At 50.8% G+C, this 23,759-nt stretch overlaps 3 protein-coding genes across 3 annotated transcripts; 2 read left to right on the top strand and 1 right to left on the bottom strand.

The window, feature by feature from the left end:
* Positions 1–54: 54 nt before the first annotated feature.
* Positions 55–6,950, bottom strand: MRM3 (mitochondrial rRNA methyltransferase 3). The gene is made up of 4 exons (XM_035139960.3): positions 6,263–6,950; positions 4,578–4,822; positions 3,580–3,747; positions 55–1,999 (listed from the first exon to the last, which is right to left on the bottom strand). The coding sequence occupies exons 1-4, from the start codon at positions 6,577–6,579 to the stop codon at positions 1,443–1,445; spliced, it is 1,287 nt and encodes a 428-aa protein (XP_034995851.3). The 5' UTR covers positions 6,580–6,950; the 3' UTR covers positions 55–1,442.
* A 142-nt stretch (positions 6,951–7,092) lies between these two features.
* GLOD4 (glyoxalase domain containing 4) lies at positions 7,093–14,575 on the top strand. Its single transcript, XM_035138919.3, has 9 exons — positions 7,093–7,219; positions 7,688–7,737; positions 9,207–9,327; positions 10,257–10,401; positions 11,336–11,472; positions 11,730–11,816; positions 12,872–12,985; positions 14,170–14,256; positions 14,362–14,575. Exons 1-9 carry the CDS (start codon positions 7,130–7,132, stop codon positions 14,425–14,427), a joined length of 897 nt encoding a protein of 298 aa, XP_034994810.3. The 5' UTR covers positions 7,093–7,129; the 3' UTR covers positions 14,428–14,575.
* Positions 14,576–17,703: 3,128 nt separating this feature from the next.
* Positions 17,704–23,420, top strand: GEMIN4 (gem nuclear organelle associated protein 4). The gene is made up of 2 exons (XM_035139935.3): positions 17,704–18,013; positions 20,096–23,420. The coding sequence occupies exons 1-2, from the start codon at positions 17,833–17,835 to the stop codon at positions 23,260–23,262; spliced, it is 3,348 nt and encodes a 1,115-aa protein (XP_034995826.3). The 5' UTR covers positions 17,704–17,832; the 3' UTR covers positions 23,263–23,420.
* Positions 23,421–23,759: the final 339 nt, after the last annotated feature.

The following is a 23,759-nucleotide window of genomic DNA, read 5'->3' as shown; positions in this document are numbered from 1 at the left end:
GAGGAGAAGCCTCACTGCTTCAATGGCTTGTTAGAAATATACTCAACAAAGAGAAAGGGGAGCAAATGCAAAATTTATTCTGTACAACTCTGGTAAACAACGGGGGGGGGGAATCTTTTCCCCGCAGAAAGAGATTTAAAAGCTTGATCTTTAACCAGGGTGACCGTTTAGCAGATTTATCTTTTAACTTATTGGCTTAATGCACTAAAATGCTATCTGGGTAAGAAACCTGAGCATCTGATTTGGACAAAAGAAGAGACTGGGAGGGCTAGGAAGGAAATAGATGGAGATCCCGCCCGCCCGCCCCCCCCAAACAGGAGTTTACAGGCTCAGCTAGGAAGGGTCATTCAGCAGAAGAAAGAGACACCAACCGGAAAGAGGCCTGAACAAACACATTGCAGTGTGAGGAGGGACTACAGCATGGGAGCCTGTGGCAGCTTGCGGTCGCCTGACAGAGGTGGCAAGCTGCACTGTGCCCTTGGCAAGGGATCAAAGAGGACCCGGTGAGGTCACCCTAGAGGCTGTGCCAGAGGCTGAGTCACACACCCAGCAATGCACCTTCGCTGCCAGAAAAGGGAGGAGGAAAAAAAGATTGGGGGGGGGGATGAAGCTGGCTTTTTAAAAAGTACATGCTGGCAGATGCCACAGCCCTGGGGCGCTTGGCTACATTGATTTTGTGCCAGCTTCACAGGGTGAGGGGCCTTGGGGCCAAGGCAAAGCTTTCTTTGTTAGCTCTGAGTTTCAGAATTCAAAATGCATACAAGATCTTGTGCCACTTTAGCCAGCCAGGTGTGCGCGATGGGCCAGGGTCCTATTCTGGAATGTAGGTTCCCCCCCCCCAATCGAAGTATCTCTGCATGGAGTTAGCTAGAACCTCAATGAAAGATCAGAACATTTCCCCCTGAAGTGCTGGTTTTCTAGATGCAGGGACCTGTGTTTTTTGTGTTTGTTTGTTTTCCCACCATAGCTGCCAAGTTTTCCCTTTCCTCATGAGGAAGCCTATTCAGCATAAGGGGAAATCCCTTAAAAAAAGGGCTAACTTGGCAGCTATGTTTCCCACCCAGGGATGGAAGGAATTCAAATGTGCAGGCAACTCCACGGACATATGCCCCCATAAGCCCCACAGTGATGCAATGTGGGAAAACAACCAACTGAAGCAGAAAAAGTGTAAAAATGGGGTTGAACGCTTCTGCGTGGAGCTTTCTTGCAATCACACTTGCCTCCCCCAGAGAGCCATTCTTGGCAAACAGCCTTTTGTAAACTACAGTCTCTTAACAGACACATGCCCCTTCCCTTCCTGTTCACTTCAGTTCTCTTCGGCAACAGGGCTGCACTGCGAGAGTGTGGTGCCACCAAGTCAGAGAGAAGTTGGAGTGGTCCTGAAGGGACTCTCCAAGATGCAGGGGCCAAAACCAAAAGGGCAAGACTCGGGCATCTATTCCTCAACAGTTCTGCCGGATCCCGGAAATGGGGTTCCCCCCCGCCTCTGACAGGTTCATCTGCCTCTTTCCCTCGAAGAGGAGGATGCTGGCCGCCATGGCGCAGTTCAAGCTGTCCACGCCAGGGGCCACCGGGATGACTAGCCGCTTCCCCCCGGTGCTCTGGGCCAGCTGCCTGGCTTCCATGCTCACGCCGTGGGTCTCCCCACCGATCACCACCGCCGTCGCGGAACCCTCCATCCAGGGCTCGGAGTAAGGCTGGACTTCCAGCTGGCCCGGTTCTTGCCCCTCATCTCCGCTGCCGTCCAAATCAGGGTCCCAGTCCTGCACAGCCGCTTTTGCCTTCAGGTTGTAGGGCCGGGAGACCCAGCCATGGCTCTTGGCATTCTCTGCCACTGCTGGCGTGGCCTGTGCCTGGGAGCAGTCGGCCACGTGCACACAGCTGTCGGGGAGGAGGTAGCTTGGCAGGACCCCCCACTCCAGGTCGGAAAGGATGGCCAGGCGGAAGTGGGCTCCCATCCCTGCCCGGAGGACTTTGGGCTCCCAGGCGTCGACGCAGCCTGGAGTGCGGGGAGAAGGAGAAATGTTAGAAGAGTCTGGAGCAGTCTTGCGGAGAATGACACACTGCTGACCTACAATTATTTTAAGCCGCCAGCTAATGGCAGGTCTGTTGCCTGTGTTAGCATTTCATTTCACTTTTGATTTTTTTTATTTGTATACTTCCTTTCTATATTGCTATATGCAAGGTGGTTTACAAGCTGAAGAAACAGCAAAGATTGCATACCTTATAACAATCTGATCCAATACACACACACAAATGTAACTCAGGATTCAAGTGCCAGAGCATTCTCCCTGTGGCCCTCCAGGAATGCCTTGCTGCCTTTGACAGTGGAGCCAAGCCTTGCTAGCAACAGCAGCCCTGCTGGCAGATGAAAAAGGCACAGCCCACCTAAGCACTCCTCATTCAAGGAGCCTCTTCAGATGCCACTCAGCAGCTGCCAGTGAAGGAGAGGAGAGAAACTGGACCACTAGAGTTTCCTAAGAGACTGACTCAGGTCCAGTTGGTCCTAAAAGAACTCTGAAATTTTAAGAACCAGGGCCTGGATTTACTTCCTCCCTCTACCCTCCCCATCCCTTCTTCCTTTTATGTTGTGACTTTTAGAATGCAAAGCCCAAAGGCATGTGTTGTTGTTTTTTAATTATAACAAATGCTTCAAAAATATGAATAGAAAAGTAAACTTCCTTTGGGGAGTGGGTGGGTGGGGATTCTCATTTTATGAAAGTGGTCACAATCCCAATTCCACAGATTTCTTTAAAAGATTAAAGGAGGAAGCTTTCCAGAAGCAAAGCCTGCCCCTTTTGCATATCTGAAACCTTATCAAGTCCCTGAGTGAGGTCAGCTTTGGAGATGCCCTGCATATCTTACAGCCATAGGTTTGGAAATGCGTCATAACAAAAGCTGCTTTGTTAAAGGGTTAATGGCAACAGGCATGTCGATTAAGAAAACTTGGTATCTGACGAAGTGTGCATGCACACAAAAGCTCATACCAAAATAAAAACTTAGTTGGTCTTTAAGGTGCTACTGAAGGATTTTTTTTATTTTGCTTCGACTCAGACCAACACGACTACCTACCTGTAACTAAGAAAACTCAGTTACCCATCAGTCTTACCTCCTTGGAGCCAAACCGCCCCCAAACCCATCAGGTTCTATTCTATATAAACCTTTCTGAGCCTGATGCCTTCAAGTTTGGGACAATTAATTCCCATCAGGCCACAGAATGCAAAGAGAATGGTGGGGGGTTTCGGGTTCTCTGGATCTGCTTTTTTTAGCTCCCCACCTTTCTCCCTCCCAGCCCCCTCCCCTTTCCTTTTGTGCCAAGTCTTCTTAGATGGCAAGCCTGAGAGCAGGGGACATTTCTGAGCGCTCTCCCCATCTGCAATTCCCAGCAACTATTATTCAAAGGCATGCTGCAGTTTCTGCCTCGCCCTCTCTTAAAGCTGTCCACTAGGTTGGTGACAGTCGCTGCCTTTTGTGGGACCAACCAGCTGCCTCTGGGAAGACGGCAACAGGTCCTGCCCCAAGGAGCAGAAGCGGAATTGGAACCCAGCTCTGATACATCCATAGAGTGACGCTCCCCACCTTTAAGAAGCAGCACCCTGCTGCAGCCTGCTCCAGCTGCTGATCTCAGGAGGGTGCCCATGTTCCCTGGGTCACGGATGTTGTCACAGATGAGAGAGAGGGGCAGCCCATGTTCTTGCTGGACTTCCGGGTATACCGTGTTTGCATGGTCTGGTCTGGAGAAGATTCCTGGGGGAAATGGAGGCGGGGAGGATTCCTTTAGAACAGGCATGTCCAACAGGTAGATCGTGATCTACCGGTAGATTACTGGACGTCTGTGGTAAATCACTGGCTCCCCCCATAGAAGCTTCACAACTTTGGCTCAGCTAAAAAAAGCTCAACATTTTCTCCCTGCACCTCCCCAAAATGGGGCTTTCCTGTCCCTAAAAAAAAGAGCTCAATAACTCTTTCACCTGAAACCCAAAAAGCAGGATTTTCGTTCCTGAAGAAAAGCTCAACAACTTTGACCTGAACCCCCCCTCCAAAAAAAGGGGGGTAGATGACTGCCAGTTTTTAACTCTATGAGTAGATCGCAGTCACTTGGGAGTCGGCCACCCCTGCTTTAGAACAAGGGTGGAGGCTCCTCAGACCCATAGCCTCAAATGGGCCCCTCGAGACTCTCCCAAAGCCTATCCCCAGGCCACACCCCCTACTGGCCCTGCTTCACATACACCATGAGTGCCTGGAATTCTGGAGTGCCACTTCCAGTCAGTGCAGACACTACTGAGCTAGATGGGTCAATACGGTCTGACTCAGTATAAGGCAGCTTCCCATGTTCCTCTTTAAACCAGCCCCTTATAAGGACTAGAATCTTGTTTTAATTTCAAGAAAAGAGCTGTGGCTCAAAGTATCAGCCTCGCCCTGGTTCAATTTCCACCACTTCCCGGTTGGGCTGGGAATATCCTCTTGTCTGAGACTCTGCAGAGCTTCTGCCAGTCAATGTGGACATTACTGAGCTCAGAGGGACCAATGGCCTGCCCGTGTATAAGGCAGCCTCCCTGCGTCCCTGATGAACTTACCAATCACACCCTGAGATGTGATGACATCAGACCAGGTCTTGAGGTCTTCAAACTTCACCTTGACAAGGCTGGCGCCTTTCAGCTTGTCCACCGGCAGCTCCTTCAGTTGCTCTATGGTGCTGAAGAAGAGCGTCTGGGGAACGGCACCAGCTGCCAGCGCGTCAGTTATTAGTCGCCTGCCCTCCAGCAGGATCTTCCCGTGTTTCTCGCGAAACGACCTAGACTTGGCAAGCGTCACCGCTTTGCTGCAGAGAAACAGATCCATCAAGCCCACAAGCTTTTCCTCCTCTTTCTCCCCTCTCCCCCATGCTGGTTGACAAATGTTATCTGTAGCCCCAAAGGAGGACACCCACCAAAGGCGATAGAGAGCACACCAGCCAGCTCAATCAGAGGTGGTTCTTCCAACAGGAACAAATCCAAAATGTGCACAACTGTTTCCATTTATAACAATCCCCCCCATAACAGGAGAATGGTTTTAGTTCCATGGTACAGCCTCAGCGTCCCATTCACAAAGCCCCAGGTTCAATCCCTGGCATCTCCTGAGAGTGTTGCTTTCCTGAAATAATGGAAACCCACTGCAATTCTGAGCTAGATGGGCGGGTTGCTCTGACTTGCTATAAGGCAGCTTTCGATATCAACCCATCCAATCTCCATCACATCCTTCTGCAGCCTTTTTCTGCCAATAAAACCTAGGGAGAATGTGTATCTATGGTGAAGGAGGGAAGCAAACCTTGCCCTGCTTTCAGAGCCACATGGAAGACTGACTAAATGAAAGCCACGTGGACTTAGGGACATTGGGAAGTTGCACTGCCTTGCTTGCCAGAAAGCATCCTTGCAAGGGGGAGAATAACCCAGCTCGTTTGCTTTCCTCTACCCTTCCCTTCTGTTTTTCCTTTCATGCTGCAAATACTCAAAACTGCGAATCAGCAGACAGAGAAGACTGCCTTATCTTTTAATATACAGTTGGCACTTTTGTTTTTTCAGGTAGTTTAAAATAGCTTCTTATTAATTTTTTATATTATTATAGTAAACCAGGGTGGTGCAGCGGCTGGACTGTTGGATTAGGCCACAGGCACCCCCCAAACTTTGGCCCCCCAGATGTTTTGGACTATAGTTCCCATTATCCCTGACCACTGGTCCTGTTAGCTAGGGATCATGGGAGCTGTAGGCCAAAACATCTGGAGGGCTGCAGTTTTGGGGGTGCCTGGATCATAGCTATCAACCCTCCCTTTTTTGTGGGAAACTCTCTTATTCCAAGCTGTCAGCCTTCCCATTTTGCTGGAAATTCCCTTATTCCAGCACTGTTTCCTGCTGCTATCCTGGATTGTTAGATATACCAGAATGTCCCCGGGATAGGTGAAAATCCCTTATTTTCAAATCCAAAAGTTGACAGCTATGGCCTGGATTAGGCACTGGCAGACCAGAGTTCAAATCCTCTCAGCCGTGAAACAGTCATGGGGAAAGAACCCTGCTCCTTGGAGGAAGGGTGGACTTTAAATACAACAAACAAACATTCTGTCTCCCATCCACCCAGAACTGCAACTCCCAGAGGCCCTTGCGCGCGACCTTTCTCGCTTGCCCTGGTGGTTCTTGGGAGTTGTAGTCCCTTTCCCCGTTCGTCGTTTCCCGGACTCCGACCGAGCCCAACAACCCCCAGAATGCCTTGCGCGCGCGCGCGGCCTTGCCTAAGTCTCTTGTCTCCGGACTGCGCCTTCTGGAAGCAAAGTTCCGCTTCTTTGCGTTCCGGCACCTTCTCGGCCGCTGCCTTTGGGGCCTTGCTCTCCGAGCCGGCCTGGTCTCGAGGCTTCTTCGAAGGTCCGGCCTTGTGCTGAGGAGGGCCGGGGACGACCCGTCGCTGCTCCTCCCGCGCCTGCGCGACGGAGGGCAGCACGCGGACGGGGCTCCTCTTCAGCGCGCGGACCCCTCGCCGTCCGGCCGCGCTGCCCAGGGCCGGCCTGAGCAGCAAGAAGGGGGCTCGCGCTCCCCTCACGAAGGCCGCCATATTGGTTACTGGCGCGGGCGTCGATCGGGATTTCCGCTTCTCAAACTATCGCGAGATCTCCGTTACTAATGGCAACCTAAATACCGGCCTTAAAAAGCCATAGAGATGGAAGAGGGGCGTCAAAACGTTTTGCCGCAACTTCCGGGCTACGTTCGGAAACGGCCATTGGCTGCGAGTCCCTTGTAGAGATATGGCATAGTAGATTCATCGTTGCGATTTCCAGTCTCACACTTTTAAGACGAACCCGATATGGTGTTCACCATAGATATATAAAGTTATAGAGACACCACTCAACGTTCGTGGAAAATCATGAATTACAGAAGCTTTCAAAAATAAGTTTTATCTGTTTCAAGAGCGCTGTCGCCTCAAATATGAATATGTCTATATTTTAAAAGTTGCCTCAGGTTTAGGCTGCGTGACGTCATTCATACGCGCCAGAAAGGGGAGAGGATAAATACAAAACGAACCGCACCCCCTGAATCAGGCGACCGCGCTTGCTCGCGAATCACTTCTGTGTGGGCGGAGTTTGGGAAGAAAGACGACCCTGAAGATGAAGGCTCGGCGGGCGCTGCATTTCGTGTTCAAAGTGGGCGACCGATCCGAGACCGTGCACTTCTACCGGGATGTACTGGGCATGCGCGTAAGTAGGGGCGCGAGATGGTGGGCGGTTGGGAAGCGGCCTTGGCTGTTTGGGGGGAGGGCTTTTTTAGGCAGGGATGACGTCACGGCTACGGGTGCCTCAGGGTCCCAAGCAACGCGGGAACGAGTTTGTTTGGTTTTTGAGCGTCGTCCCCTAGAGCGGCTAGTTAATTACGGCGGCCTCTTTGGCCCAATCTTCCTACAGAGGCGGCGTTTGCTTTCCTGAACGTTTCGTTTGTCGCTCCTGATCAGGCCGCAGAGCGGCGCACTTGGTTTTTCAGGAAATCAGGAATGCATTCATTTTTTATAAGTAACACATTTCAGAAAACATTCTGTGTGTGTCTCCGTATATCTATATGCAAATATTCACATGTTGCGTTTAAGATCACTTTGGAATAATAGTGTTAAAACGCAATATACTTGTATATGCCTGAATGTTAACTTGTGTTTTTTTTTATATAACAAACAGGTTCTAAGGCATGAGGAATTTGAAGAAGGCTGCAAGGCCACTTGTAACGGGTACATTGTCTTCATTTTGGTTGTTTCTCATCAAAGCGGACGTTTCCCTTGTTATAAGAATTTTGAGGTCATATCTATATATATATAATAATGGTTCATAAAACATGTACATGAATGTACAGAAACATGTCTGAAGCAGCACAGGAAAACAGGCCTGACTGACACCATTTTGACTCTCTCTGACCAGGTGTTCCTCTGCAAGGAAGAAGGGGGGTGGGGGGAACCTTCTCATTGTCTCAGGAATTAAAGTGATAATCCCTGGCATCCTGATACCTGAGTGCCAGACAAAAGGGTGTGATTAAGTTGGCTGGGAAACAGGGAAATGTAAATATCTCTCAATTTTGTTGATTAGGTTTTGGGGGCAGGGGGCAGGGTCCAGACTGCTCAGATTACTGCCACCAGACCTCCCCTTTCATGATGTACCTATGATAAATCTAGGGAGGGGGGTCTTGGGCTACACCCCTTCTGTGACATATGGATGATGCTTCTGGGGGGTGGGCTGAAACCAATTTCAAATTTCTTTTTAAGGGCAAGACACCTCTGTTTGGTGTTCCTTCCTTGTTCTCCTGCGTGAGAGGAAGGACCCTGTTGCAACAGTTTTTATTCTTTAATAAACTGTACTTTGCTTTTGACAGCCTTAGTTTGGTCTCTGTCATTCTACGGCCAGCGGCAACATCGTGCCTGCTTGCCTGGATCCTTGGGCTCTCCCTGGGTCAGGATCCATTTCTCTGGGTTCATAGGAACCAGTTTAAAATTTTACTTCACCCTCGACACTCAAGAGCAGGCATAGGCAAACTCGGCCTTCCAGATGTTTTGGGACTACAACTCCCATCATCCCTAGCTAACAGGACCAGTGGTCAGGGATGATGGGAGTTGTAGTCCCAAAACATCTGGAGGGCCGAGTTTGCCTACGCCTGCTCTTGAGTGTTCGGAGGCGGTAGCCCCAAAGGGGTGGAGAGCTCTGAGGCATTTGCTGCTGCCTGGCAACGCAAGCTTCTTCTGCCAATTGTGCCTGCGAAATAAATGCTCCCTTGCTTCCCATTGGCTGACCTTCTGTGACATCATGGGACATTCGCAACAATTCTACCTGTGTATAGTGCCAGTGTCTGGGTAGAATGCTGCCCTTCAAATGAGTCCAGTGTTGGGTGGAGAGGAGTTGTGCACCATTGATAAGAGCAGAAAGCTGGGAAGATAGGTGGGAGACTAATCAGAATAGAAAAAACTGCCTTAAAAAACTGACCTGGTATGTCTTCCCATCAAGCCCTCTATTGCCCTCTCTGACTGGCAGTGGCTTTCCAGAGTTTTAGGCAAGAGATGCCAGAGATTGAACCTGGGACCTTCTCATGCGATGCATAATCTCTGCCATTGCATTGGCATCTGAGTGAGCTGAAGAACCCCAGGGAAGAGGGAGATGTAGGGATCCTCCCCCGTGTTACTGCAATACAAATAAAAGGCAGCTGTGTTTCTAGCCCCTATGACGGCAAGTGGAGTAAAACGATGGTGGGCTACGGTCCAGAAGACAACCACTTCGTCGCGGAGCTAACCTATAATTATGGAATCGGAGATTACCGCCTCGGCATCGATTTCCTGGTAGGCACCGCTTCATTCAGTTGATAAGTGAGAAGGTTTGCAAAGTATGTTGGTTCTGGGATCGCTAAGGCTTAGTTTCTGCTCAAAAGAACAGGTGAAATGAACAAAGCACTGAGTAGGCCCTGGGAGTAAGGTGGGCCACATTTCTCATTATAGAAAAGGTGAAAAGCTCTCCAAAAAGCCTTTGGAGTTTACATAGCAAAGGGACTAGATCAGTGAGCTTTTGTGGACTGTGTGTTCTGAGTCTTCTTCAATTGTGGTTGGGTTAGGTGTACTGCAGGTGTTAGGAAACCTTTGGCCCTCCTGATTCTGCTATACAACACGCCCCATCAGCACCAGCAAGCATGGCTAATGGGCACAGAGGGATGGGAGCTGTAGTTCAGCAAGATCTTGCTCAATGCACTCCATCAAAATATTCCAGGACGGTTTTAATCTGTTCTTAGTCAATTGTTATTTTAACTTTTTGAAAGTCTTAAATTAATTGTCATTTTTTCTTATTGATGACTTTATCTTTTTCTTTTTTTGTAAAAGAGATTTGAGGGGTTTTCTTTTACAATCAAGCAGTGTATAGATTTCGTGAATGGGGGGGGGGAAGGTAAATAAAAATGGTCTTGTCAATGGAGGCGAGTCAGAAAGCGAGACCTCTGAAGCCTATCCAACTGTTTGGGCAGGTTCAGATCAGGGGTCAAATGTGGCAGACAGGTGCTATTTTTTATACTGCTACTACTCCAATGCTACTACTACATTTATATCCCGGATTTACTCCAAGGAGCTCAAGGTGGTGAGCATGCTTTCCCCCTCCTCTTGCCATTTTATTCCCAACACAACCCTGTGAGGCAGGTTAGGCTGAGAAAGAGCAATTGGCCCCAGGTCATCCAGGGCTGTGATTCTGGGGTTATTTTTTCTTCTTCTTCTTCTTGCCATGCCAGGGAATGACTATTGTGTCCGGCCAGGCTGTGAGCAATGCCAAAAGGCTGCAGTGGCCGCTCAAAGAGATCTCAGCAGGCGTCTACGAAACGGAAGCCCCAGGAGGATACAAGTTCTGCCTGGAAGACAAAACGTCAGCAAAGGAAGGTAAAGAGCCTGCAGGGCCCCCATTTGCATATGATACTCTGTAGTTAGGGTGACAGTCGATTCATCTGCCCGTGGAGATTCAGCCTTCTGGGAAAAAAATTATTTTCTTTCAAGCTTATGCAGGCAGTAAAGAATACCCCTTTCCACAATTGCTGATTTCTGATTTTAATTTTTTGATATGGCTTTCATCATATTGTTTTTATGCGCAATTGCTGCAAACTGCTCAGATTTTTTTTAAAATAATGAATCAGCATTACAGGCAACCCCCTATTGACGCGCGTTCAATATGTGTGCGACTCTGCATAATAATAATAATTTATTATTTATACCCCACCCATCTGGCTGGGTTTCCCCAGCCACTCTGGGCAGCTTCCAACAGAAAAATAAAATACGGTAATCTATTAAACCAGGCATCCCCAAATTGCGGCCCTCCAGATGTTTTGGCCTACAACTCCCATGATCCCCAGCTAAGAGGACCAGTGGTCAGGGATGATGGGAATTGTAGTCCAAAACATCTGGAGGGCCGAAGTTTGGGGACGCCTGTATTAAACATTAAAAGCCTCCCTAAACAGGGCTGCCTTCAGGTGTCTTCTAATGTCTTCTACGCTCATTGTGCTAACCCCCCGGAAAGTGACCTAAAAAGGTCACAAAAAAGGAGCAGAACTCAGCTGGGTGGGGGTGGAACTGGGTCGGAATAGGGTGTTTGCAGGCTTTTTAAAAGGTGTTTCAAATATATGCAGTTTCACTGATGCGTGCGAACATAACCCCTGCGTAAATGGGGGAGGGAGAGGTGTTGCCTGTATATAACCAGTTTTTATAAAGCATAACAATAGAGTTGGGGAGAGGAACTACCAGCCACCAGCCCCAAATTTATTGGAATCCTCAATCCTGTACCTAAAGCCCATCCATCCCTGAAGCTCTTCCGTTCTTCCAGATCCTGTGCTGAAGGTTACTTTGGCCGTGTCCAGCCTGCAGAAATCTCTGGTCTACTGGTCCAAGTTCCTGGGCATGAAGCTGTACGAGGAGGACAAAGACAAGCAGAAGGCTCTGCTCGGCTATGGAGATAACCAGGTGAGGCTGAAGGGAACCTCAGGGCATCTTCCAGGTATGTGTGGTAGAGACAGGGGCTGCTATTCCGACTTCTGCAGTTAACAAACTATACAGTTCCCAGGATTCCATTGGGGAAGTCATGTGCTTTAAACGGAGGGCATGGATATCTCCGCTCTCTTCGCAAGCCCCACTTCTTCTGCTGTTGCTGCTGCTGAGGCATCAGTCTTCGCTGCAGACCCGGTGGCCTGATTTCCTTTCCTTTTATTTTCCCCTTCCAGTGTAAGCTGGAGTTGCAGGGCATCGGCCAAGCCGTGGACCACGGGTCAGCCTTTGGGAGGATCGCCTTCTCCTGCCCCAAGGAAGAGGTCAGTGGGGATTGCTTACAGGATTTGTCAGGAAAGGGGCTGCCGCTCAAGTGGGAGATGAAAAGTCCCGGGTTCGGTTCCTGGCAGCATCTCCAGGTCGGGCTGGGAGAGACTCCTGCACGAAATCTTGCAGAGCCACTGCCAGTCAGAGTGGAGAATACTGAGGTAGACCCAGTAGCCTGGACTTTCTGTCAGGCAGCTTCTCCAGGTTCCTAATGTTCCCAACAAGACAAAGGCAACTTTACCTTGAAATAAATGCTTAGTGGGGGTATATCAAAAGCATGCAACACCTGTTCATAAATAGAAATGTTGAATAACACAAAGTAGCTACCAATCTGTTCATTAAAGTCCTTCTTCACGCAGCACATAGTTAAGCTACGGAGCTCACTCTTGCAGTGGCAGGTATGGCTTCAAAAGAGGATTGGAAGAGGAAAGCGCTGCCAATGTTTACTAGCCACAATGGCTGTGCTCTGCCCTCCACGGCTGGAGGCAGCAATGCTTCTGAATGCCGGTTGCTGGAAACCACAGGAGGGGAGAGTTGCTCTTGTGCTCGGGTCCCACTTGCAGAATCCCCACTGGGGCCTCTGGGAGGCCAAACTAAGAACAGGATGCTGGGCTGGAGGGTCCCACTGCGCCCTCTTCTTAACAGTCTTAATTCAACTAGTTCTTGGACTACTGTAAATGGATTAGTTGGTTGTTGTTGTTTTTACAAAAGCTGTAAATGGATTGGTTTGGCTTGTTTATTTGATGACATTGGGATCCCAACTTTCCTCGTAAGAAGCACAAGGTGGATGCATCCATACTTCTCCTCCCCATTTTATCCCCACAACAACCTTGCCAGGTAGGTTAGGCTGAGAGACAGGGACTGTCCCAAGGTCGCCCAAGGAGCTTCGTGGCCTATTTGGCACCCAAGTTTTAGATTTCGTTCATTAAAGGCGCTCAAAGATTTTGTGAAACGAGAAATGAGCTCCCTCTTCTGTTCCCTTCCCTCGTTCAAAACGGACGCATTCGCACTCTGCTGATTTCCCCTGCCCCGTTTCGTTTTTCCTCCCAAGTTGCCTGGCATCGAAGCCTTGATGAAGAAGGAAGGCCAGAAGATCCTGACCCCCCTCGTGAGCCTGGACACGCCTGGGAAAGCGACGGTTCAGGTGGTCATCCTGGCGGATCCTGTGAGTGCAGCCTCAAAACAGCTTTCGTGCCTCCAGTGTTAGGTCAGGAATGAGGGCTCTGTGGCCAGGTGTCTTTGGACTCCAACTCCCATCAGGCCCCGGCTGCAGCAGGGCCAGTGGTCAGGGGTGATGGGAGTTGTAGTCCATCAGCATCTGGAGGGCCACAGGGTCCCCTACCCCGGATCCCAAGAAGCAGCATTCCCTACTTGTGTGCGAGAGATGAAGGAATGCCTCTGTTTAGCAGAGGGAGTCCTTCCTGAGAGAGTGCATGTGGAGGGAGAATTTTAACACATCGCAGTTCCCAAAAAATAAACCAGAGGCAATTTCATCCAGCAGAGCTGTACTGCTACCGAAGGCAAATGAGCATAATGGTCACAAATCCAATACATTCAGGATTGGCACTGTCCCCAAGAAATCCAGTTACAGCAGTCTTGTCTTAAACTTAACAATAACTTATAATAAGACTAAACCAGGGGTCAGCAAACTTTTTCAGCAAGGGGCCGGTCCACTGTCCCTCAGACCTTGTGGGGGGCCAGACTATATTTTGGGGGGAAATATGAACGAATTCCTATGCCCCACAAATAACTCAGAGATGCATTTTAAATAAAAGGACACGTTCTACTCATGTAAAAGCACCAGGCAGGCCCCACAAATAACCCAGAGATGCATTTTAAATAAAAGAACACATTCTACTCATGTAAAAACATGCTGATTCCAGGACCATCCGCGGTTTAGAAGGCAATTGGGCCGCATCCGGCCCCCGGGCCTTAGTTTGGGAAACCCTGGACTAAACCTTAACACTATAGCATACAGAACAGAACACCACACCCAGAACAGAGAGAGAAAAGACAAATGTGAAACCCAGGCTCCTCCTGGCCTGACCTTGACAGAAAGGATAAGGAACCAGTTTAAAGCAGCTTCCCAGAAGGAATGACCCAAAGACTAGAAACCTTCTGCCTGTTTCTTTCACGTAGAAAGAAAGCTTCCAGAACACTCTTGAGCTAAGCAGAACAGGAAAGATCTCTACGCATCAGATCAATACCTTCTGTACTAAGAAATGCAAACTGACAGTATATCCCCAAAATAATTGCCAGCTCCCTTGAGTTGTGACCGCGAGCCCCGTGACAAATGTCGCTTCCCTTTGGGTGACCCCCTTGCTGTTCCTCCTCTTCAACCTGCTTTAGGACGGCCACGAAATCTGCTTTGTCGGGGATGAGGCCTTCAGAGAGCTTTCCAAGGTGGACCCAAACGGTGGGAAACTCTTAGATGAGGTGAGGCTCCTGCTTTCAACGTTTATTCTGAATTAAAAGGCGATTCAAGGGCTCGGCTTCTCTCCGTTACGATGTGGCTCACGGCTTTTCTCTTCTCTCCTGCAGGCGATGGCGGCCGACAAGAGCCATGAATGGTTTGCCAAACGTAACACCCCAAAGCCTTCCGCTTAGCATGGGGGGGGAATCATCTGGTTGGCGAGTGTCTTTTGTGGGGACCTAGGAAAGGAGGCCATTGGCCATATACTTTCTCCGCACGTGGAGGAGTATTGCTGCTATTGCTTGGAACTCCTTCTCTTTTAATTAAATTAATTGCAGTTTCCTTCCCTCCCCTCTTGAATCTGTTCCTTTCTTGTGTGTGCATGGAGCGGGGAGACCTCTTGGCTGCGACGGATGCAGCCTGCAAAGGTGTGATGATTCACCAAACCAAAATGCCGCTGCATGTCATTGTCCTGTCCATTGTTTCAAATGCACACACACCCCTTTGAGAACTTTTCTGTCCGAACTTTATAAATAAATAAATATAAATAGCTTATCCTACTGTACATTCCTGCCGTCTAAAAGGACAGGCCCCCCCTTCCCCCAAATAGTCGGGACGGTACCACTCCATCTTGCAAAATGTGTGTGTGTGTTTTTAAGTGCCGCACTCTTACTAAATTCTCTGCACCTAGAAATTCTAGCAGGCCGTTGCTGGCAAACAAATGGCAGAGCCCCTGCTTTGCATGCAGAAGCCCCCACAATTTGATCCTCAGCATCTCCAGGTTAAAAGGATTAGATAGCGGGAGGCGATGAGGAAAGAGCTGCCTGAAACATGGGTGGCAGCTGCCAGTCAGAGCAGGCAGTAGTGGTCTTGATGGAGAAAGCGTCTGACCTACATAAGGCTGCTCCCTAAGCTGCTTAAGCACATCAGGAAAAGGTTCAAGGAGCAGGTTTGGTGCTCCTTTTCAGGCAAGGCATTTGGCGCCGCCAACCCCACGGCGGTACAGTCCTCCAACCCTAGCAGGTCTGTACCACAAAACGAAGCCCAACGCACTGCTCCCAATTTGAAACAAGAGAGAGGCAGCTACAAAATACTGCAAGGTGACACCGGAGAGCTTATCAAGGGACCCTTTATTGCCTTAACCACCAGAGATCGTCAGGGCGGAAGGTGGTCCTCTCCGCAGTCATCTGCTGTTCTTTTTCTCCAGCTCCTCCACCCTGGTGATGTGGACCTTCCCGGGGGCTTCCTCCTCCAAAAGGTCTCGGTGGTCTCTCCCTGCCTCCCATTTTGCTTCGGATTTTAGGTCGTGGTTGGCCAGGCAGGGGGCAGCGCTCTTGTGCACCACCAAATCCATGATGGAGACGGACCCCTTCACTTGCGAGACCAGGGGAGTGGTTTTCTCAAGCTCAGCCTGTGACATGTCGTCATGAGCGCCCCTTCCTTCTGACCTGTACACAGGGCCCTTCTCGAGATCAGGCGCGAGTCATGCTTGAAAGGGCTGTCCCTGGTGTTCCAAACAGAGGGCAGGAAAAGGAGCACTTCTTAAATCTGCTGCCTATTATTATTATTAATTAGTATTAAGGCGAACATCACCTTACCCCATATATGCCCTCTCGGCTGTTTGGATCTGCAGAACTGGCCACATAACGGCCGTTTGTAAGAACTCAAGCTTTTGGTGTGGCAGCAGCTACACTTTGGAACTCCCTGCCTATTGATATGAGGCGGGCGTTTTCACCGTACTCTTTCCCGCACTTGCTAAAAATGTTTTTGTTTAGACAAGCCTAACCAGATATTTGGAATGGTGGTGTTTTTTGCAGTTTGTTGCTAAATGTTTTGAATGTTTTAATTTTTTTTACTTATAATCTTATTATTATTTTTGTAAACTGCTTTGAGTACTGTATTTCTACAACCAAGCGGGATATACATTCTATGGAATAATAGGAACAATAATAAATAAATAAATAAATAAATAAACCTGCCCTTCACTCTAATGGCCCAGGGTTCCAGTAATTAAAACTCAGTATTAAAGACAGTTTAAGATGACTTAAAAATCACAGCAATAAGGTGGGTTCTAATAATATAATGGGGACCCAGGTGGCGCTGTGGGTTAAACCACAGTCTAGGGCTTGCTGATCAGAAGGTCGGCAGTTCGAATCCCTGCAATGGGGTGAGCTCCTGTTGTTCGGTCCCAGCTCCTGCCCACCTAGCAGTTCGAAAGCACCTCAAAGTGCAAGTAGATAAATAGGGACCGCTCCGGCGGGAAGGTAAACGGCGTTTCCATGTGCTGCTCTGGTTCGCCAGAAGCAGCTTTGTCATGCTGGCCACATGACCTGGAAGCTGTCTGCGGACAAACGCCGGCTCCCTCGGCCTATAGAGCGAGATGAGCGCCACAACCCCAGAGTCGGACACGACTGGACCTGATGATGGTCAGGGGCACCTTTACCTTTACCTAATAATATAATGATGACAATAACTGTCTGTTTTGCTCAGAGCAATATTACAGAGCAGTAATGAATTGCTGGAGGACCTTTCATGGTTTTAAAAATGCATCGCCTGTAATTATCTTCTGAAACAACACCCTTGTGTTATATCACTTGTAAGGTGGCTGAGTTCCAGAGCAGCAAAAGGCCCCCTCGCTTCAGATTCCCAAAGCTGTAATTCTAGTGTTGCCATATTTCAAAAAGTGAAAACCTGGACAGAAAAGTTGTTGAGCAATGCCTCGAAGAAATTGGTAGCCTACAAAGAGATACGCTTGTCTGGATGGTGTCGGGCTCAGACTCGCATCAGCTCTAACCAGCGTGGCCCATGGTAGTACAGTAGACTGCACAGGTGGAGGGGGAACCCCTGTGGCCTTCCAGCTGCGCCACCACAACTCCCATGAGCCCCAACTAAAATGGCCAGTAGTGAGGGATGATGGGCGTTGTAGTCTATCAGCATCCGGAGACTCCCCACTCCTTTAGAGTTTCGGATCGGGAACAGGGAGGCCTGGGATTAAATCTCCACTCACCCCAAAATACAGCCGGGCTGAGCGCCATAAAGATAGAAATGCAAGAAAGCACTCTGCACATGCCCAGAGACGCGTCCCTCAAGCTATCCCCTGCACAAACCCAGGAGGCGATTTAAAAGATGGCAGGTTGCGAAACGTCGAGAGCTTGAGGAGAATGTCTCCTGCCCCAATATTTCCAAACCCCGGCGCCCTTCTCGCTTTGCAGTCGGGGGGGGGAGCCCCGACACCTGCTGCTCTTCGTGAGGAAGGAGGAATAGAAAGAGCCCCCCCCCTCCATCCAGGGGCTTTTTTTTTACCAGCCGGTGTAGGCGGGCAGCAGGATGGCTCGGCGGCCCCCGCGCCGTGCAGTGTTGCGCAGGAGCCTGCAGAGGTAGCTGTTCCGACGTCGCTTCTGCTTGCGCAGCCCCGTCTCGCTGGCTGGACGGGATCCGCCCAGGGACCGGGAGATCCGGGAGGAGGAGCCGGGATCTAGCGCGCCCGCGCGGTTGGAAAGCGACTGCGGCGGCGGCGGCAGCGGTGGTGTGGCGCACCTTGGCCGAGCCTGCCCGTGCGCCCCTCTCCAAAGCTTTGTGCCGTGCGCCCTGAGCGCACAATGGACGGGGCCACCGCCGTCTCCAACTGCGGAGCCCTGCAGGGTGCCGTCGCCCGAGCCGCTGCCGCCGTCGAGGATCCCGGCGCGGGCAGGCGGCGGAAAAGCCCCGGTCTCGGCCATGCCGCCTTCCCCTCGCCTGCCGGAGCCGGGCTAGGAGGCAGCCCCGAAGCCATGGAGCTAGGTAGTTGCGTGGCTGCTGGCCTTTCTCTCTCGCTTCCAGCTACTCGGAGTAGACCCCTTTGGAATGAACGGAGGGGCCCAGTTGGTCGCGGCTGTTCATTTTGGGGGGTTCTGCACTGGTTTTCTTAAGCCTCTTTTCCTGCCAAGGAGCGCATTTGTAAGAAATCAATCTTTTAGCGAGGGCAACACGCACACTTTTGAACTCGCCTCCAACTGCCCTCTTTTCAGAGCCTGGGGGGGGGGAGTCTTTAAGGAAGCCCACCCAGATGTGTAGTCAGTGGACGCGTGTTTTAAGTTTATCGTCTATTTTAACTCTCTTCTGGGTATTTTAAATAGCTCGTTTTAACCGTACAATGTTATTGTTCTTTTTTTGTGTGTGTGAACCGTTTTGAGGCGTGTGTGTCTGGTGTACACACACACACACACACACACACACACACACACACACCATCAAGCAGTTTTATGAAATTAATCAAAATTAATAGGGAAGGTTCTGGTTTGAACCGTGTGCCCACTTAGTGGCCTTCCAGGCATGGCCAAACTTGGCCTTCCAGCTGTGTTGGGACTACAATTCCCATCATCCCTGACCACCGGCCCTGTTAGCTAGGGATGATGGGAGTTGTAGTCCCAAAACACTTGGAGGGCCAAGTTTGTTACGTATTTTTATTGGTTTTCTAATGTTACAAAAAGAGAACAAAAACACAGAAAAAAGAATACAAAAAAGAGAGAGAGAAAAAAGAATAATTCAAAATTTGAAGAAAGGAAAAAAACAAAGAATAATACACATCAAAATCTCATTTGGGGATCCTTATTCTTAACAATAATACCCCTTAACCAAATTTGCTCCCCTATGAATTCTTGACCCTGTTTGACTTCCTCCTTCCCCCCCATCCACATTTCTATTTATAGCTAACATTGGCACTCTCTAATTCATTCCTCTATTCTTGATTCTAATCCACTTATTACATTACTATTCCAATTCTATTTTACATACAAATATAAAATAATTAAAAAACTACTTAGAATCTGGAATCTATAATCACTATTTAACATATAATCATTTCTCTCCTTATATTTAACTTCTCGCCTCTTCAGCCTCTTATACTTCCCCCTGCCTTGTTTCTTTAACCTTATAATTTTTCTCTAAATATAACTTAAACTTCTTCCAGTCATCTTCCACTGTCTGTCTCCTCTCGCTGGTCTCGGAGTCTCGCAGTCAGTTCAGACAGTTCCATAAATTCTATCAGCTTCATTTGCCAGTCGTCAATTGTAGGTAAATCTTCAGTTTTCCAGTTCTTTGCCAAAAGTATTCTGGCTGCTGCCGTGGCATACAGAAAAAAGGTAATATCTTTCTTTGGTAACTCTTGTCTTGTTATTCCGAGTAAAAAAGCTTCTGGTTTTTTAGCAAACGTGTTTTTGAACACTTTTTTCGATTCATTGTAAATCTTATCCCAGAAGCCCTTTACTCGGAGGCAAGTCCACCACATATGATAAAAGGTTCCTTCTGCTTCTTGGTATTTCCAACACTTATTGTCCTTTTTATGATATATTTTCGCCATTTTTACTGGAGTTAAGTACCATCTATACATCATCTTATACATATTTTCTTTTAATCCATTGCATGCCGTAAATTTCATATTACTTTTCCATAACCTTGGAGGGCCAAGTTTGGCCATGCCTGCAGGCTTAAGCAAAGGCAGGTGTCTCTCTCGCTCAGTCTCTCCATCCCTGGAATATGGGCTCGAACCTCCACGCTTCCAGCTTAAAGGATCATGGGTGGGAAGGTCTCGGGCTCAGCGGCAGAGCATCTTTCTGGCATGTAAAAGGTCCCAGGTTCATTTTCCAGCATCTCCAGATAGGGCTGGGAATTCGCCTCTCCCTGTAGCCCCGGAGAGCGGCTGCCAATCAGTGTGGGCAGTATTGAGCTAGTTGTGCCCAATGGTGTAACCCTATATAAGGCAGCTTCCAGTGTGTGTCTGCCCAGGACCGAAGAATGCTGCTGCCAGTCAGAGTGGGCCGTATAGGGCTGGATGGATAAATACAGGTCTTTGCCTTCTCAGTATGCCTCTCTTTGCTTAAACAGGGCCGGTGACCATCTGCGGAGAACTGAGTGTGTTGCACGGGGGGTTCCTGCTAGCTTCCAGCATATGCCACCCCAAACCGCTGTCGGAGTTGGCCAAGTCCGACTGGCCCCAAGTGGGGAAGCCCATCATCGATGCCCTGGAAGAAATCTGCACGTCTCATTCCTCCTACCCTCCCGAGCCCGGCGCATGGAAGAGGAAAGCCGCCGTGGTCCTATGGTCCAAGATCCTCCTCTCGTCACCGTCCGTCTCCGCCAACCAGAGGTGGAAGGAAGATGTCTTCTTCTCGGCCAGCAGCATGATCCCGGAGATCAACCACACGGTCCTCTTTGAGCTCTTCAAGGCTGTCAACGCCCCACGGCTGTTCGCCCAGCTGCTGCTGGTGTTGCCGGAACACGTCTGCCGGAAGGAGCTGGAGACCTTTGTGGGGTATGTGGCCAGCGAGACATCCGTGGCCGACGTCTCATTCTTCTTGGACGTCTGGTGGGAAATTCTGAAGCATAAGGAGGGGCAGGAGGACAGGCTGGTGCTGCTCTTCCGCTCGGTGTCCCACCAGTACCTCTCGGAGCCTGACGAGGCGGGGCAGCCCCCCAAGAGATTCAAGAGTGATGCCCCTTCTTTGCTAGGTTCCTCTGTGGCCGCTGGCGTCCTCCCGATCTTGACTGAAGGGTTGAAGCTCATCAAGGAGCGCGTTGACCCGGCCAGGATGAAATGCTACGCTCTCGCCAACCTGGCAGATGTGCTGTCTGGGTCGCTCGCGGCGCAGCGCGAGGCGGACTCACTGCCAGTCCAGGCTTATTTGGAGAAGATCTCCTCTGTGGTAACTCTCTGGAGCAGCGACCGCGATAGTCCATACGGCAAGCAGGAACTGGGCGAGCAGGTGAAGGAGGCAGAGAGGAGCACCAGCTTGCTGAATGCCGTGAGGCCGCCGGGTGAAGCGCTGCCCGTCGATGTGGGCTTCCTCCGGGCCTTGCTGGAGGAGTGGTCCCCTGCTCTGCAGGAGCTGCTCAACGACCCCCAGCAGATCTGCTACGAGAGCTACCGGCTCCTGGAGGCCCTGGCCTCTCTCGAGAAGAAGCTGGCAGGCTGCTCCAAGCAGGAAGACCACAACAGAGACGCCGCGCAGGAGATGTCGGCGCTCGGTGACCTTATCGCAGGCTTCTTGAAGAAAGTGAGCCCTGAGTTGTGGGGCAAGAGCTCCGGTGGTGACCTCCTGCCTTCGGTGGCCATGGTGGTCATCGAGAAGAAGATGGACAGGCACCAAGAGATGTGCTCCCTTTTTGCTTCGGAGAAAAGCTGGGCGTTCACAGACGACTGGGTCGCTTGCCTCGTTCGGAACAAAGACCTGTTCAAGGAACCAGAGCTGGTCTCGAAATTGCTGGAGACGGTGGCATCTGCCGACTCCTCCGGGAAGCAGGAGCAACAAGCCACGGTGGCGAGGGTCCTGCTTGAGTGCTACACGGACCTTTCCTTGCCGGATAAGAACAAAGTGATTTCGGGCGTCTTGGCTGCTTGGGGAAGACAGGGCCTCTCCAGGGTGTCGCAGGCTTTCTCCGAGGGGTTCCAGGAGGACCTCAACGTGGCCTTCAACCAGATCATCCAGAGCGCTTCCGGAGAAGGCTTGAAGAAGGCTGTGGCTTCCGTTTCCCGGCTGGTCGTCCTCAACCCGGAGGCGACCATCAAGAAAATGAGCAACTTAGCTGTGGCCAATCTGGGGACGCACCAGTTCTTGGCGGAGATCCTGTGTTCCTTCCCGGCTCTGAGCTTCCGAGAGACTCCGGACTCGGAGGAAGCACCCATCAGCCTGCTGCTGGGGTGCCTGAAAGAAGCCGTCTGGGACCGCCTCTCGTCGCCCAAGGAGAAGGAGCAATTCCTGGAGTTCTTGGTTTATCTCTTACAGCCAAGCGGAGCGAGCCCTCTCCTCTCCCCGGCAGAGGTGACGCAGGCCCTCGTCCTCCCTTTCCTGAAGGCGGGCTCCCCTTGCGTCGAGCTGTGCTTGCAGATCCTCAACAAAGTCTTGAAAGTGCCGCTGCCCCCCAAGGAGGGCAGCTGGCTCCACACCTGCCACCCCTTCCCGCTCCTCTTCTGCCTCTGCAAGCTCCTCAACGGCTTTGCCCAGTACTGGCACGAGCCGCAAGACCAGCACAGCTGCCCCTTGGAAGCCAAGGACTTGGTGGCCGCCAACCTAGCTCAGCTCTGCGACGCCCTCTTGGCGCAGAAGGACTCCCTCTCGCCCGAGCTGTGGGCGCAGTCGGTGGCTTGGCTCCACAAGAAGGTGGCGGCATTAGACTGGACTGTCGGCCTCCGGCTGAAGAGCATCTACGGGGAGCACTTCAAGAACGAGGTGCCGGCCACGCTCTTTGAGGTTTGCAAGCTCCCAGAGGGCGAGTGGACGTCCTGCCCGCTCCCGAATTACGGCGCGGGCAGCGGCCTGCTGGCATGGATGGAGTGCTGCTGCGTCTCTGCCGCCATGCGGGAGCAGATGCTGGCGCTGCTGACGGTCAACGTGGACAACCCCGAGGAGGTCAACCTCTTCAGCAAAGGCTTCCTGGTGGCCCTAGTCCAGGTCTTCCCTTGGTGCAGCCACAGCGAGTGGCGGAGGCTGGTAGGCGTGGTGCAGAGCCTCCTAGATCGGGAAGTGCTGTACGTGCCTTATTCGCTGGAGTACGTCCAGTTCCTGCCCTTGCTGAACTTCCGCCCGTTTGCCTACCACCTCCAGTTCTCGGTGCTTCTCTTGAGGGCCTTCCAGTTCCTCTGCGGCGCCAGCGGTTCCACCTGGCTTCCGGCGGAGGCGTGGAAGCACGTGGCCCGGCTGTACTGCCTCGCCGTCTCCGACCTGCTGGGCTCGGTCAAGGGCATCGCCCGGAATCAGTGCCACCCGGCCCAGGAGAAGACCAGCGTGACGCGAGAGCTGTCCTTCGTCTACGTCCAGCTCTTCTGCCACGCCCTCCACGTGGCCGCCATGCTGCCGGATGACAGCACGGGCGAGCCCCTCCTCCTCCTCTCCCTGGAGATCCTCTCGCAGTACGAGATGCTCTACGACGCCGACGAGTCCCTTGGCAGCGCCCTGAGGAAAGCCAACGAGAGGCACTTCCTGGAGTCCATCGCGGAGAACGTCACCAACAAGGAGCTGCGGACGATGCTCATGCAGAAGCTCCGCAAGCTGTGAAGCCGGCTGCGGCTCGAGAACTGGGGAGCAGGCCGCGGGATCTGTGCGGAGTTAAAAAGGTGCCTTCTGAACCTCAGGACCGTGGTTCGTTTTGCAAGTGTCTCCCCAAAGGAGGAGGGTGGGAGATTTGGAACCTCTATAATAAACCCTTTTATCGATTTCCTTGTCGGTGGTTTTCGCAACCAGCTAACCGGTATTTATTTATTTGTGGAAATAGTTTTATGCTGCCATTTCATAAATACACATATCAAAGTGGTTTACAGCAAGGAAAACGTAAAACGTGTATTGTGAAAGCACAAAAAAAGCTTTAAAACGAGCACCAGCAAACCGTTGTGGAACGGCGCACTCTTACCTGCATTTTGTTGTTTAGTCGTTTAGTCGTGTCCGACTCTTTGTGACCCCATGGACCATAGCACACCAGGCACTCCTGTCTTGCACTGCCTCCCGCAGTTTGGTCAAACTCATGTTCGTAGCTTCGAGAACACTGTCCAACCATC

Source organism: Zootoca vivipara, chromosome 14 (assembly GCF_965207765.1).
Source record: "Zootoca vivipara chromosome 14, rZooViv2.hap1.1, whole genome shotgun sequence".
NCBI classification, from domain to species: domain Eukaryota; kingdom Metazoa; phylum Chordata; class Lepidosauria; order Squamata; family Lacertidae; genus Zootoca; species Zootoca vivipara.
Note: the sequence above shows the minus strand (reverse complement) of the source record. Positions and strands in the feature narration are given on the sequence as shown.

Coding starts and splice junctions, on each gene's coding strand:
- MRM3 (XM_035139960.3), bottom strand. CDS start 6,579: ATGGCGGCCTTCGTGAGGGGAGCGCGAGCCCCCTTCTTGCTGCTCAGG. Junction 4,823..6,262: donor TCCGGAGACAAGAGACTTAG/GCAAGGCCGCGC, acceptor GTTTCTCTGCAG/CAAAGCGGTGACGCTTGCCA. Junction 2,000..3,579: donor CAGGGTGCTGCTTCTTAAAG/GTGGGGAGCGTC, acceptor CCCGCACTCCAG/GCTGCGTCGACGCCTGGGAG.
- GLOD4 (XM_035138919.3), top strand. CDS start 7,130: ATGAAGGCTCGGCGGGCGCTGCATTTCGTGTTCAAAGTGGGCGACCGA. Junction 12,986..14,169: donor TGGTCATCCTGGCGGATCCT/GTGAGTGCAGCC, acceptor AACCTGCTTTAG/GACGGCCACGAAATCTGCTT. Junction 14,257..14,361: donor GTGGGAAACTCTTAGATGAG/GTGAGGCTCCTG, acceptor TCTCTCCTGCAG/GCGATGGCGGCCGACAAGAG.
- GEMIN4 (XM_035139935.3), top strand. CDS start 17,833: ATGGACGGGGCCACCGCCGTCTCCAACTGCGGAGCCCTGCAGGGTGCC. Junction 18,014..20,095: donor CCCCGAAGCCATGGAGCTAG/GTAGTTGCGTGG, acceptor TTGCTTAAACAG/GGCCGGTGACCATCTGCGGA.